Source organism: Emys orbicularis, chromosome 20 (assembly GCF_028017835.1).
Source record: "Emys orbicularis isolate rEmyOrb1 chromosome 20, rEmyOrb1.hap1, whole genome shotgun sequence".
Taxonomy (NCBI): Eukaryota; Metazoa; Chordata; order Testudines; family Emydidae; genus Emys; species Emys orbicularis.
In genome coordinates, this window is record NC_088702.1 from 10,899,019 (window position 1) to 10,912,234 (window position 13,216).

At 58.4% G+C, this 13,216-nt stretch overlaps 1 protein-coding gene across 1 annotated transcript; it reads right to left on the bottom strand.

Moving 5' to 3' along the window:
- Positions 1–357: 357 nt before the first annotated feature.
- Positions 358–12,804, bottom strand: MPZ (myelin protein zero). The gene is made up of 6 exons (XM_065420435.1): positions 12,738–12,804; positions 4,676–4,842; positions 4,354–4,567; positions 2,471–2,606; positions 1,099–1,159; positions 358–462 (listed from the first exon to the last, which is right to left on the bottom strand). The coding sequence occupies exons 1-6, from the start codon at positions 12,802–12,804 to the stop codon at positions 358–360; spliced, it is 750 nt and encodes a 249-aa protein (XP_065276507.1).
- Between the last annotated feature and the right edge of the window lie 412 nt (positions 12,805–13,216).

Genomic DNA, 13,216 nt, shown 5'->3' on the forward strand with positions numbered 1-13,216 from the left:
GCCCCTCAGCCCGATGGACCAGAGAGCAGGCTCTCCGCGGAGTAGTGCGGAGAGGTGAAGCCAGGAGGAGGGGACGATGGGGCAGGCATCCTGGCCCCCTCCCTCAGGAAGCCGAGGGGGAGGGGCAGGACACCCCTTTCCTCGGTTTGGGGGCGTTCATCATTTTTCTGAGTCCATCTTGATGATGTTCATCAGGGCGTTTTTGAGGCTGTTCTTGCTGGGGGACTTGACAGCGGGTTTGAGGCCGGTGGCCTCAGCCTCATCCCCCCTCAGTTCCATCTCGATGGTCATGACGACCTTTGAACTGCGGGGGGACTCGGCACCCGCCTTGGGGGTACCTTCCCTGCCTGCTAACCGCTATTTCTTATCCTTGCGGGACTCGCCCAGGCCGCCCTTGGATTTCTTCTCACTGGCCGACTTGGTGCTCCGGCTATGGTCCAGCATGGCGTACAGGACAGGGGGCTGTGGGGGAGAAGGAGAGCGGTGAGGCTGGCAGCTGCAGTGGGGCAGGGAGGCTGTGGCTGACAGGTAAACTCCACCCCCAAGTGTGTGGGGAGACGCCGGCAGCAAACGCTGTCAGGGCTGGCTCGGGGCAGCGGGGGGGCCTTAGCATGCTGGGCCGTTTCCCAGGTCTGTAACCCTCCTTCCAGCCCCGCCGGCACTTGGGCCGTGAGCCCGTGGGGTGCTGTGAGACCTCAACTGCTGCTGGATTCAGGGGAGCTAAGGGCAACCCACAGGATCAGGCCCTAACTCGGGACCTTTCTGTGGGTCCCATTGGAGGCAGCGGGAGATTTACCAGTGACTTGAGGGAGAGCAGGTTACTTCCCTCTCTCCTTCCCAGGGGCGCGCTCCCACTGGCAGCCAAGGGCTCAGTTGTTTTCCTTGTGAGGCTGGAGTGTGATGCTGGGAGCTGAGATAGGTGGGTTCTAGTCCCGCCTCCTGCTGCCTCACTGCTCCTCCCTGGGCCTGTGTTTCCCTGTCTGCAAAGGGGGACCCGGGTGCTTTACCCCCTTTGAGATCTGGGGCTGGCAGTAGCTCTGTTAGTGCTGGCTTATGAGTCTTCCCCCCCCCCCCCCTGTCATGTTCTCTCCTGCTCACCTGGCGGCCTCGTTTTGATGAATCCTTGGCTGACCGGTGCAGTTTGCCTTTCTCCATAGCACTAAATGAGAACAGAAATAGGTCAGCACTGCCTGTAAGACGCCTGATTCATAGATTCCATGGCCAGAGAGGACCATTGTGACCATCTAATCTGACCTCCTGGATAACACAGATCACAGGACTTGCCTGAATTAATTCCTGTTTGAAGTAGAGCAGAGCTTTTAGGAAAATATCCCATCTCAATTTAAAAATGGCCAGTGATGGAGAATCCCCCATCACCTTTGGTAAGTTCTTCCAATGGTTAATTACCCTCACTGCTAAAAAATTGCACATTGTGTCTAGTCTGAATTCGTCTAGCTTCAACTTCCAGCCATTGGATCGTATTAGATCTTTGCTAGACTGAAGAGCCAGTTATTAAATATTTGTTCCCCATGTAGGTACATAAACATAAGAACATAAGAACAGCCATACTGGGTCAGACCAAAGGTCCATCTAGCCCAGTATCCTGTCTACCGACAGTGGCCAATGCCAGGTGCCTGTGAACAAGTCACCTCTGAACTTTCTCTTTGTTAAGATAAATAGGTTGAGCTCCTTGAATCTATCATTAGGAGGCAGGTTTTCTAAACCATTCATTGTTCTCATGGCTCTTCTCTTCTGACCCCTCTCCAGTTCGTCAACATCTTTCTTGAATTGTGGACACCTGAACTGGATGCAGGGCTCCAGCAGCGGTCACACCAGTGCCAGATACAAAGGTAAAATAACCTCCCTACTCCAACTTGATATTCCCCTGTTGATGTATCCAAGGATTGCAGTGGCCCTTTTGGCCACAGCATCGCACTGGGAGCCCTGACCCCCAAATCTTTTGCAGAGTCTCCTACCCTGTAAGCATGGCCTGCATTCTTTGCTCCTACATGTAGACACTGACATATGGCCATACTCAAATGCAGATGGTTTGCTTGTGTCCAGCTTGCCAAGCGATGCAGAGCAGGGGCAACTGGACTCTGAACTGGCCGGGGGCTTCTGAAAGGAGCCACTGGCTTCACACCAGCCTCACTGTAGCTTCCCCGCAGATCGCAGCAGGAGCCAGTGCAGGAGGCAGGATGAGCATGGTCCTGACCCATCCCTGGCCCCGCCCTGCCATTACCCATCCCCTGAGTGAATTAGTCACCTGAGCCTTCCCCCTGCAGATACCCCCTAGGGGATGCCAGCCCAACATGCAGCCCCCTACACAACACTTCCCCCACCCCAGCCCCAACCCCCCATCCCAGCACAGTGATCTCCCCACCCCACCCCCTGCACTGTGCTCCACCCCATGCTCCATCTCCCAGCACCCCAGCCCAGCCCACGCCGTGCCCCTCCAGCACATCCCTACCTGAGTTGCCTCTGCAGCGTTGCCTGCCTCCTTAGCCAGCAATACCTGATGAGATAGCCTATCACCACCACGAGGATGACCAACCCCAGCACTCCTCCGATGACGGCCCCCAAGACCACACCGTACCTGATGGGTACTGAGGAGGAGAGGGACCTGTTACCAAGGCACATGCCCTAGTACTCTGGCCCTAGCCCCACTTTGGCTCAACCGCCAGATAGAGGCTGGAGGCCGGAAGCCCTGGGGGAGGGTCTCCGGCCTGGGCTCTGCAGCAGCTCTGACTAGGGTGGGCCCTCTGGCCTTAACATCTGTGAAACCCATGGGGGTTCGGCGGGGCCCTGAACATGGTTCCTTAGCAGTATTTATTATCTATAGTACTATCGCACTGACTGACCCAACTGAGAACAGACCCTCGTTGTGCCAGGTGCTGCACAGACACACAATGTCTCCAGGGAGCTCACAGTCTAAATATACAATGGGTGGGAGGGAAAACTGAGGCATAGCGAAGGGATGGGGCTTGCCCAAGGTCGGTGGCACAGCTGGGATTAGTACACACACAGGCACACCTAGAACGCTGCTCATGCTCAGAGCTGGGGAGGTGGGACAGCCCAAGATACAAGGCTCCAGTTCAGCCCCCCATGGTACTGCCTGGGGGTGGGTCCCGTGTCATGGCTGTGTCAGATGAGTTATTTGGGGTCTCAGTGCTGCCCCTAGTGGCTGGCAGCAGACTAGCACATAGCGGCATCATCCAGTGACTGCAGGACTTCTTGCCAAGGTGTGTTGAGACAGTGGGGCCTGTGGTGGGGCGGGGAACAGGGCTGGGGGGGTGCTGCCAGTCTTGCCACTGGCTTAACAAGAGGATTTGCTCTTCAGAAGTTCCATTCTTCAACCACAGCCCACCATTTCCATCTCCCCACATTGGTAGGGGCCTCGGGATCTGCCCCCAAGACTCCAGGAGTTAGAGCTGCAAAAGTCCTGTTAGGTTTCTACAGTCCCTCACCTGGGTGTCAGGGCAGGATTATTCCCTATGGGCTACTCCCCAAGGCCTTGTCCAGTGTTGTGGGCAGCACCTAGCACAAAGGGCCTACACTCCTGGCTGGGACCCTTAGGTGCTGCTGGAACATCAACAGTGATCACTGGAAACACTGTCAGCCCTGTGCTGGATGTTATCTGCTCCAGGGCAGAGTTAAGGATGGAAAGGGCCATGGAAGGGATCTGTGTGCTAAATCTAGAGGGGGCATGAGGGAAGAGAGGACAGGGGGTGCAGAGGGTGGAGTTAAGGAGAGGTGGCAGGAGGGTGGGCTCTCTGGCTTATTGAGGGGCTCAAAGGGGTGGGGGTGGCTCTGGACCATGCCAGGGCGGTGGGGGCAAAGTTAGGATAGCCCCGGGTCCCTTCCCTGGGAATCCCCGACTTAGGTGCGGCGCCTATGTGGTGCTGAGATTTCTCAGCCCCTGACTCCAGCAGGTGCTGAGGGAGTGCGGCTCCGTGCAGGATCGGGCCAGTAACTGCCAGCCTGAACCCAGCATGAGCAGAGAAGCTCCCCATATACTGGGTTTCCTCATCCAGACCCCAGGCTGAGGCAGTTTGGAGTCACGTGTGGGTCTGAGGGGTGAGATGGGGTCATGTGTGAGTCTTGGGGGTGGGACAGGGCCACATGGGTCTCAGGGGCAGGGTGGGGTCATGTGTGGGTCGAAGGGGCAGGACAGGACCATGTATGGGTTGAGGGCAGGGTGGGGCCATATGCGAGTCTGAGGGGTGGGATCAGGTGTGGGGCACCCCAGATAACAAGGGGCAGGCGAGGAGGGTGTTGATGCTGTGACTGGAAGTTAGCAGGCTCCCACATCTCAGGGGGCAGGGCCACGTGCCGAGCGCCTTCCCGCCGTACCTTTCTCGAAGACATAGAGGGTGACCTGAGACGACTTGCCGCCAATGTCGGGTGGGTTCTTGACGTCGCAGGTGAAGGTGCCGTTGTCGGTGTAGTCCAGGTTGCGGATGATGATGGAGCCGTCCTTGCGGTGTGGGTCCCCCACCCACTCCATGCGATTCTTGAAGGCGCCCACTTCACTGAGATAGGGCTGCCCCTTCACAAAGTGGAATATCTGGGGGAAGACACAAGAGAGCGATGAGGATGCGAGCTAAGCCGGGGCAGAGCCTAGGGGATGGGAAGGATGGACGCAGGGGCCCGGCCTGGGCCACCAGCCTCTTACTGAGATGGTGTCCTTGCCGCTCTCTGGCTGGAACAGCCAGGTGATGGAGACATCTTCAGAGATCCACTCGCTGGACCAGAAGCTGCAGGCGAGGGTGACCTGTGATCCCACCGTGCCATGGACCTCCCGGTGTGTGTAAACGTGGATGGCCAGGGTCGGAGCCAGCACTGCAGGGAGACAAAGCCGGAGAGTCATTCCAGCCCCGCTGCCCAGGAGCAGATCCCAGCCAGCCCCCGCCCACTGCTCTGCAGGTATGCTAGGCCCCTAGGCACCCTGCCCACATCTGCATGCGTGGGCGGGAAAGGGGCAAAATACCCAGCAATGGAGAGTCCCAGCTAGTAAAGGACAATTCTCTCTCCCTCCCAGCCCAGGGAAGCCCTGCCACAGCCCGGGGCTTTGGTGTCTCTGTGTCACACGCGGAGCACAGTGATTTGCCCAAGGTCACGTAGCCAGGTAGTAGCAGAGCCACGACTGTAGCGTAGACAGCCTGGATGCCAGGCTGGTGCTTTACCCACAATGGGATCCTTCCCCCGTACGTGGAGCCAAAGCGTGGCACCGGGTGTCACACAGCGCCTGTCCCGGCAGGCAGAGGCTGTCCAGGCTGCGCAGTGGAAGGAGGTGTTAGTAGCTCCTATGGGACTCCCTCTTACGATAGCCCCTGTGCATTGGTGTAGGGCTATGCCACACAAGGGCACCATCTCCGTCACCGGTGGCATGCCCGGTGCTGTGCTGGGCATGGAGAGTCTAGAGGGGTTTCCATCCTCGGTGCCGGGGGGTGGGGGAGGTGTTAGCAGAAGCCCCTAGGCAATGCGGTCACTGAATTCTCTAGATGGGCTCAGCCAGCCCTGACTCCCAGGCCAGCAGGCGCATGGCTCCCTCAGGAGGCTGCGTGCCCACCTTGGCACAGCGCTCGCTGGAAACATGCCGGCTGGGGGGCAAAGGCCCCTTTGTTCCATTTCGGAGAATACACAAGGGCTGGGCCCTGACACTGGCCCATTGTGCCCGCTGTGTATGGCTTTGTTCTAGTCCCCTCCCCTCCGCCCGGCCCAGCTCTGCTGGAGGAGGCTTTGGCGGGCTCACTGGGCTCCGGGTCGAGGGCCAGAACATTGCTGGGCGTGCTGGAGCCACTTGGGTGATGCTGAGCTGGCAGCTCAAAGGGGGAATTGTGCTCCAGACAAGCGCTCACCCAGGCCTTTGTCCACCCCCGAGCTGACATTCCTGACAGTGGAGGGAGATTTCCCTGCTGTTCCACCCTGGCTGCCCAGTGTGGGGTCTCACCCTCTCGCTGGCTTGAGGGGCAAGTCCTGGGCCAGACAGAGCAACGGGGCCAGACACCCCTCAGGAATGTCTGTCCAGACTGGACCAGCGCCACTGGCTAGATGGCCATTCACAGCTGCCCTAGGCCGGGGGATGCCCTGGCTGACACCTGCGGGGCCACTGCCCTCTGCGACCCATGTCTCTTCCCGTTCCCTAGTGCAGCCCTGTGAGGGATGGCGCCTCCTGCCCCCACGTCAACGCTGAGGGTGGGGCAGGGATTGTCAGAGGCGCTGGCTGGAGGCCAAGGCCCTGCCGTGGTCTGGGCTGGGGCTCATCCTGGCTAGGAGAGGAGCTGAGGTTAGCTGATGAGTGCTAGCTAAGCTCCACTTCTTCCCTACTGCAGGTGCCGGGTGCCCCTTGTCGCTGGTTTTAGCCATGGCTCCTCCTAGGACCTGACTCAACCACCGCCCCTTAGCGAGACACACCCTAGCGGGGTGGTTTAGAGCTGCTGGGCCCCATTCGGTGCCTCTGCATGAGCTGGGCCCAGCCAGCACTCAGCTTTGCTCCTCTCTCCCTGCTACGGGCAGCAGATCCTGCCCGATGGAGCGGTGGGCGCTGGCAGCTGGCCACAGCCAGGCAGGAGCCATGGCACTCAACAGGCCAAGGATGGGGCAGAAAGAGGACCCACAACCAAAGGACGCACAATTGCTCCCAGGCCACTGCCATGGGCAGCTGGTCCCGGGAGCCAGGCTGGGCCCCTGGGGCCGGTTGTGGGGAGAGTGGTGCTGCTGGAGCTCCGGATGTCTGAGCTGGAAGGCTGTGCTGCGCTCCAGTAACGCAGACATTGCAGTCAGCCGCTGGCCTCACCTCAGTCACCGCAGCTAAAAGGGGCGTGCTCCTGCCCCACCCTGACTAAGGGGGTCAGACCCTGCACCCCCCAGCCCCACTTACACTGAGCAGGCAGGCCAGCGCTGTGGGGAAATGCCACTGTGCAGAGGGGCGCACCAGGCCTGTGTCTCCCTTCCCTCCTGGACTGGCTGGAGCAGAAGGATGGGCCCGTGGGAGACCTGCCTTCGATTCCCTTCCCTGCTGCGGGCTCCCTGCATAACCTTGGGCCAGTCACTCAGCTCACGGGGTTTCACTTCCTCTCCTGCCCTCTCCCGGGCTGTGAGGAGAAATACACTGATGTCTGGGATGTGAAAGGGCCTCGAGAAGCACCGAGCACAGCTAGGAGCAGGGCTGGCTGAGGCTGGCATTCAGGAAAATGTCTTATCTGATGCCTCTCCAAGGGTGGCTCGTGGCATTCTACCAAATACAAACTGAGCCATTGGGCCATAGGTCCAGGGGAAGGGCAGGGAATCACCACAGCTGACAGGTAGAGGCAGCTCCAGGTGGTAAGAGGAGCAGGGGCATGTCTGCCAGGTGGGCAGTGCCAGCCTCGTGCTGCTCTCTGTACCACCCAGCCCAGCTCTCCTTGAGCTTGTGCTTTAATAGGAGCTTTCTGCAGTAAAACGTCCTTTCCCTGAAGATCGCTGTGTCCTCACAGCTGGCAAGGGGGGCAGCTAATGACATTCACCTGTGAACTAAGGGGACGCAAAGCCAGAGGCAGACGCATGGGGCTGGCTGCGAACTCCCTCCCCAGACAGTGCCACAGAAGGGCCATTTTGGGTCTGAGGAGGGGAGAGGAAGCAAACTTTGCAGCACGGCAGGTGTGCTCTACCGTGGTGCACTAGCGCCCCATTCAGCACAGCAGGTGTGCTCTAGCTGGGTGCACTAGTGCCCCATGCAGCACAGCAGTTGTGCTCTACCTGGGTGCACTAGTGCCCCGTGCAGCACAGCAGGTGTGCTCTACCGGGGTGCACTAGGGCCCCATTCAGCACAGCAGGTGTGCTCTAGCTGGGTGCACTAGTGCCCCATGCAGCACGGCAGGTGTGCTCTAGCTGGGTGCACTGGTGCCCCGTGCAGCACGGCAGGTGTGCTCTAGCTGGGTGCACTAGCGCCCCGTGCAGCACGGCAGATGTGCTCTAGCTGGGTGCACTAGTGCCCCATGCAGCACGGCAGGTGTGCTCTAGCTGGGTGCACTAGTGCCCCGTGCAGCACGGCAGATGTGCTCTAGCTGGGTGCACTAGTGCCCCGTGCAGCACGGCAGATGTGCTCTAGCTGGGTGCACTAGCGCCCCGTGCAGCTCAGCAGGTGTGTTTCTCCCAGGCGTACCTGGAGCCCTCTCTGGCAGAGCAGCTGTGCTAAGTGGGCTCCCTGGCAGTTCAGCAGCAGCAGAGTGGTTATGGGAAATGCCAGCACATTGTAGTGTTTTAGCAAAATGTGGGGGGTACCAACCAGGTAGTCGGGCCTTTGTGAGCTCAGAGAAATGGCAGCTGCGGATTTAACTCCCCCTTCCGCTTGTGCTCGCTAGCCATGGACGTGAGTGGAGAAAGGTGCCATCAGAGTGGCTCAACATGTGCTAGTGTCTGTGCAGCTGGGCCCCTGGGAGGATAGGGGGAGAGGAGAGGGAAGAGCCAAGGGATGAGGTGCTTGAACCCCAGAGTGCAGGGTCCAGGCTGCCCAGCAGGAGAGAACATGCCCGTTCTGCTCCCCAGACCCTGCCCACTGAGAACCTCCAACACTTGCATCCTCCTGGGAGGCGGTCAGGATCATCACTGCACAGATGGGGAAACTGAGTCACAGGGCGGTGTGTGTGTGTGTGTGTGTGTGTGTGTGTGTGTGTGTGTGTGTGTGTGTGAGACTTGATCCCAAGGCTGCAGAGCAGGTTGGTCACCCAGCTTCCTCTGTGATGCTGCAGGTGCTGCATTAGGCACAGAGCGGATCACACGGGCTGCCCAGACTGCACTGGCTTCTTGGCTGCTTCCAGTTTGCAGGATGGAAGCTCTGCAAAGCCCAAAGTGAGCCCCCTCCCAGCCCTCTGCCATGGAGGCAGCTCAGACCGGCTGGGATGATGATCTTAGGAAGAGGTGAGGCCTGGTCCCTGAGATGCTGAAGAGTCTGGCTCTGCTGGCTCTCCTGACCCCGCTACGGTGCGATTCTCCTGCAGGGTTGGATTCCAGTGTTTATGTGCAGCTAAACCCTGGGGTAGTTGAACCCTGGGGGCCAGGGGTGGTGGTCTCCCTGACCTTTGCCATTCCAGGGCCATGGTTTTCAGTGGGTGGGGGTTCCATAGAATCATACAATATTAGGGTTGGAAGGGACCTCAGGAGGTCATCTAGTCCAATCCCCTGCTCAAAGCAGGACCAATCCCCAACTAAATCATCCCAGCCAGGGCTTTGTCAAGCCGGGCCTTAAAAACCTCTAAGGAAGGAGATTCCACCACCTCCCTAGGTAACCCATTCCAGTGCTTCACCACCCTCCTAGTGAAAAAGTTTTCCTAATATCCAACCTAGACCTCCCTCACTGCAACTTGAGACCATTACTCCTTGTTCTGTCATCTGGTACCACTGAGAACAGTCTAGATCCATCCTCTTTGGAACCCCCTTTCAGGTAGTTGAAAGCAGCTATCAAATCCCCTCTCATTCTTCTCTTCTGCAGCCTCTCCTCATAAGTCATGTGCTCCAGCCCCCTAATCATTTTTGTTGCCCTCCGCTGGACTCTTTCCAATTTTTCCACATCCTTCTTGTAGTGTGGGGCCCAAAACTGGACACAGTACTCCAGATGAGGCCTCACCAATGTCAAAGAGGGAAATGATCACGTCCCTCGATCTGCTGGCAATGCCCCTACTTATACAGCCCAAAATGCCATTAGCCTTCTTGGCAACAAGGGCACACTGTCGACTCATATCCAGCTTCTCATCCACTGTAACCTCTAGGTCCTTTTCTGTAGAACTGCTGCCTAGCCATTTGGTCCCTAGTCTGTAGCAGTGCATGGGATTCTTCCGTCCTAAGTGCAGGACTCTGCACTTGTCCTTGTTGAACCTCATCAGATTTCTTTTGGCCCAATCCTCTAATTTGTCTAGATCCCTCTGTATCCCATCCCTATCCTCCAGCGTATCTACCACTCCTCCCAGTTTAGTGTCCGTTTGGCAGAACTGTTCTCCTGCTCCAAAGGACACTGTCATCTGGGCCAGGAGGCTGTGATGGGTACATTTCAAAGTCTACAATAAATCAGTGGCAAAGCCAGGAATAGAACCCAGGAGTTCTGGTGGCAGCTGCCTCCTCTCACCACTAGACCTATTGCCCTGTTCCTTGTGTGGGCATTTTCACCAGTGCACAGTGGCTGTAAATGCTGTCACACCAGCATGGTGGCGCTGTGCACTGGTGTAAATGGCAGCACAAGGGGCAGGACGATGGTGAATTAGCCCTCAAGGCAAGTGTAACTCAGCCTAGTGCCAATGGCAGCCCATGGAGTGGGGCTGACTCACATCAGTGGGGATCTGGCCCATTATTCTCAAACCCAGGCAGGGACCGAGCTCAGCTAGACATGGGCGAGTTCTCTTCCGCTCTACACGGCCTGCGCTGAATGGCTGGGAGCTCCTGGTGCCATCGCCAGGCAGGCACTGCTTCGGCGAGACACAGGGCTGTGCCCGCTGTCCCTGAGCCTTCAGGCTGTCAGGACAGGAGGAAAGCAAGGGATCGGAGGAGGGGGATCTTCCCACATGGGTCTCCCCAACCCCTGCTCCATTGGGAGAGCAAGGAGCACAGGTTCGTTCACATGGTAGCCAGGCTGCAGTCTGAGCCAAAGGGCCTCCAGGAAGCCGGCACTGGAGCCTGGGCTGGGGGAAGAACTAAGGGGCAAGAAACCAATGAGGCCAATGCTGTCCTGCCTGGGCTCTGGCCCTGACCACTGGGCTGCAGCCTGATGCTGCCTTGAGAGACACAGAGCCAAATATCCCCGACTGGCCCGAGGAAAAGAGATCCCAAAGGCAAACCCTGCTCTGGGATAAAGGCAGGAGCTGGCAGTGGGCGTGTTCCAAGGAGCTGCCTGTTGCCACTCCAGGGACATGGTAGGCAGTGAGTGGGGGGCTGGCAGGAACGCATTGTGGCTCCGCCCTCTGGGGCGTTCTCTGAGTCAGGGGCCTGCCTCTTCCCTGTCCTCCCCTCGCCCTGTGGGGAGGAAGATGGGAACTGGACAGCTAATCTTGATGAAGGAGATGGGATCATAGGAGACATTGACCTGTGGAACTCACTGCTGCATGAGCTGGCTAGCAAGACACACCCTGTGGCTAGAACCCTGCCTGGTTCTACACTGACTAGGGCTGACATGGGTCGTTGGGGTAATCAGAGACAGCAAACTTCATGCTCCAGGGTGTGAGCTGATCACGCTGGGGTCAGGAAGGGGTTTTCCCATCACCATGTGCAAGCCTGCCCAAAGGCCCCGGTACCATGGAAGGCAGGACAGGAGTAGATAGCAACCTGGCTCAGTCCAGTAACATTTATAGATTCATTGATTCCCAGCGGAAGAATGAGTTCTAGCTTCATGTATGATTTGTAATATCAGACAACGTAGACCAAGGAGCTGCAGGACATGGGGCTCGATACACCAGTGATCTGACTTCATATGGCAGGAGAAGGGATACAAAACCGACCGTCCTTTCTGGCGCAGCAGCTCCTATGCTCTGATAGCTACGGGAGAGGTGCCATGAGAGCCGTGGGATGCTGCGCGTGCCATGTCACTGCTGGGGGGAGGGCCAGATTGTTACAGGGATTTAGAAGCCTTGTGGGATTTTTAAAAACACTTCAGTGCCCACTAGGCACCTAAATACCTTTACCAGTCTGGCCCTGAGAGACTGCTACAGTCCGGGATGTGTCAGCCTGTTACACCCTCCCCCGACAGACATGGGATCTGTTACCAGCTTCCAATGAACAGAAACGTGTGCTGATGTGACAACGGCAGCCCCCCCAGGCCCAGCCCAGGGGCCCAAGGAGAGGGAGAGCAGAGCGCCCCTGCAGCCGCCCCCAACAGCCAGCGCTCTGAGCAGCCGGATCCTGTCTCTGCCCCACAGGACGGGAGGGAGGTTGGTGGGAAATGCAGTGACAGGAGCCAGGAACCGTCCCACGTGGGAATGCATGGAATGAAACACGCCAGAGGATTCAGCCCAGTGTGCGCCAATACCCCAGCCAGAGCTGGGTTCTTGCCCCAGCCCCCAGACAGGGATGGGGGAGGCATCTCCCAGGGCCGGTGCAGGATTCTTCCCTCTTATCTGTGCCCAAGGACTGCAGGGCTCTCTGGACAGAAGGGAACCAGATGTGCCAGGAGGTCATTGGCTCAAAGCAACGAGGCAGCTCAAGGATAGAGGTGCAGCTGTGATGCTTCAAACAGTCCCTGGAGCCATCCTGCTCCAGCCCCACCTCTGGCTCCTGTGACTCCAGAGACCCCATGAAATGCTCTGCCCACCCAGACCTTCCCCACTAATGTCACCAGCTCCCTTGCATGCGCCCCTCCTTACAGGGCAGCTGCGTCCCTGGTGGCGCCGAGGAGAGGCCCAGAGCTTCATGCAGCTGGGCTCCATTTCTGTGGTCTGGGAAAAACTTTGGGATGCTCTGGGAGGAAAGTGCAGGGGAAACGCCGGCTGTATGAGTGGCTCCTGGAGCAGCAGGAACCTTCCTGGAGAGGGTGCAGGCACTGCCAGTCTAACAGTCACAAAACTCAGCTCCCCGGCAACTGATCCCTGGCACTGGGGCTGCTCCACAACAGCCTCTCATCCTCTGCCTCCCTCTCCCAGCCCCATGTGGCTTCTGGTTACTGCCGAGACATGCACCTCGCAGGGCAGGGCCCACTCCCACCATGTGCCTCGCCACCCCTCCGGTCTCTCGGGGAAGACAGAACAGCTCCCCACCCCCCGGGAGAAGCCACTTACCCAGTGCAGAGAACAGGGCAGCGACCAACACGAGGCTCCCACTCCCCGAAGCGCCCTGGGACCACATGGCTTCCAGTTACTGTATGACTCCTAGAGGCATGGGCGAGCCAGCGGTGGGGCCGAGAGTTCCTCGCCGAAGGATGGCTGGAGAGTGGACCGTGGGTTTAAAAACAGCCAGGGCTTCAGTGATGCAGGGTCTGCAAAACGCCCGGGCCAATGGGAGCCTGGCATCTGGGGTGGTGGGGGAAAGAGAGAGAGAGAGGAACAAAACTGAAAGGGGGATTTTGTTTGTTGTGTGTGAGTGAGTGGTAAACATGCTGCGGGCATACAGCCACCTTTGTCAGGCAGCATTCTCTGCGGCCGCGTAGGGGCCGCTGCAGCCCCCAGGAGGAATGCAGTGCGAGCCAGAGGGCAGGAGCATGGCAAGCACTGGCAGTCAGACAGATCTCAGTCCCTGAAACGGCTGGATCCATCAGCAG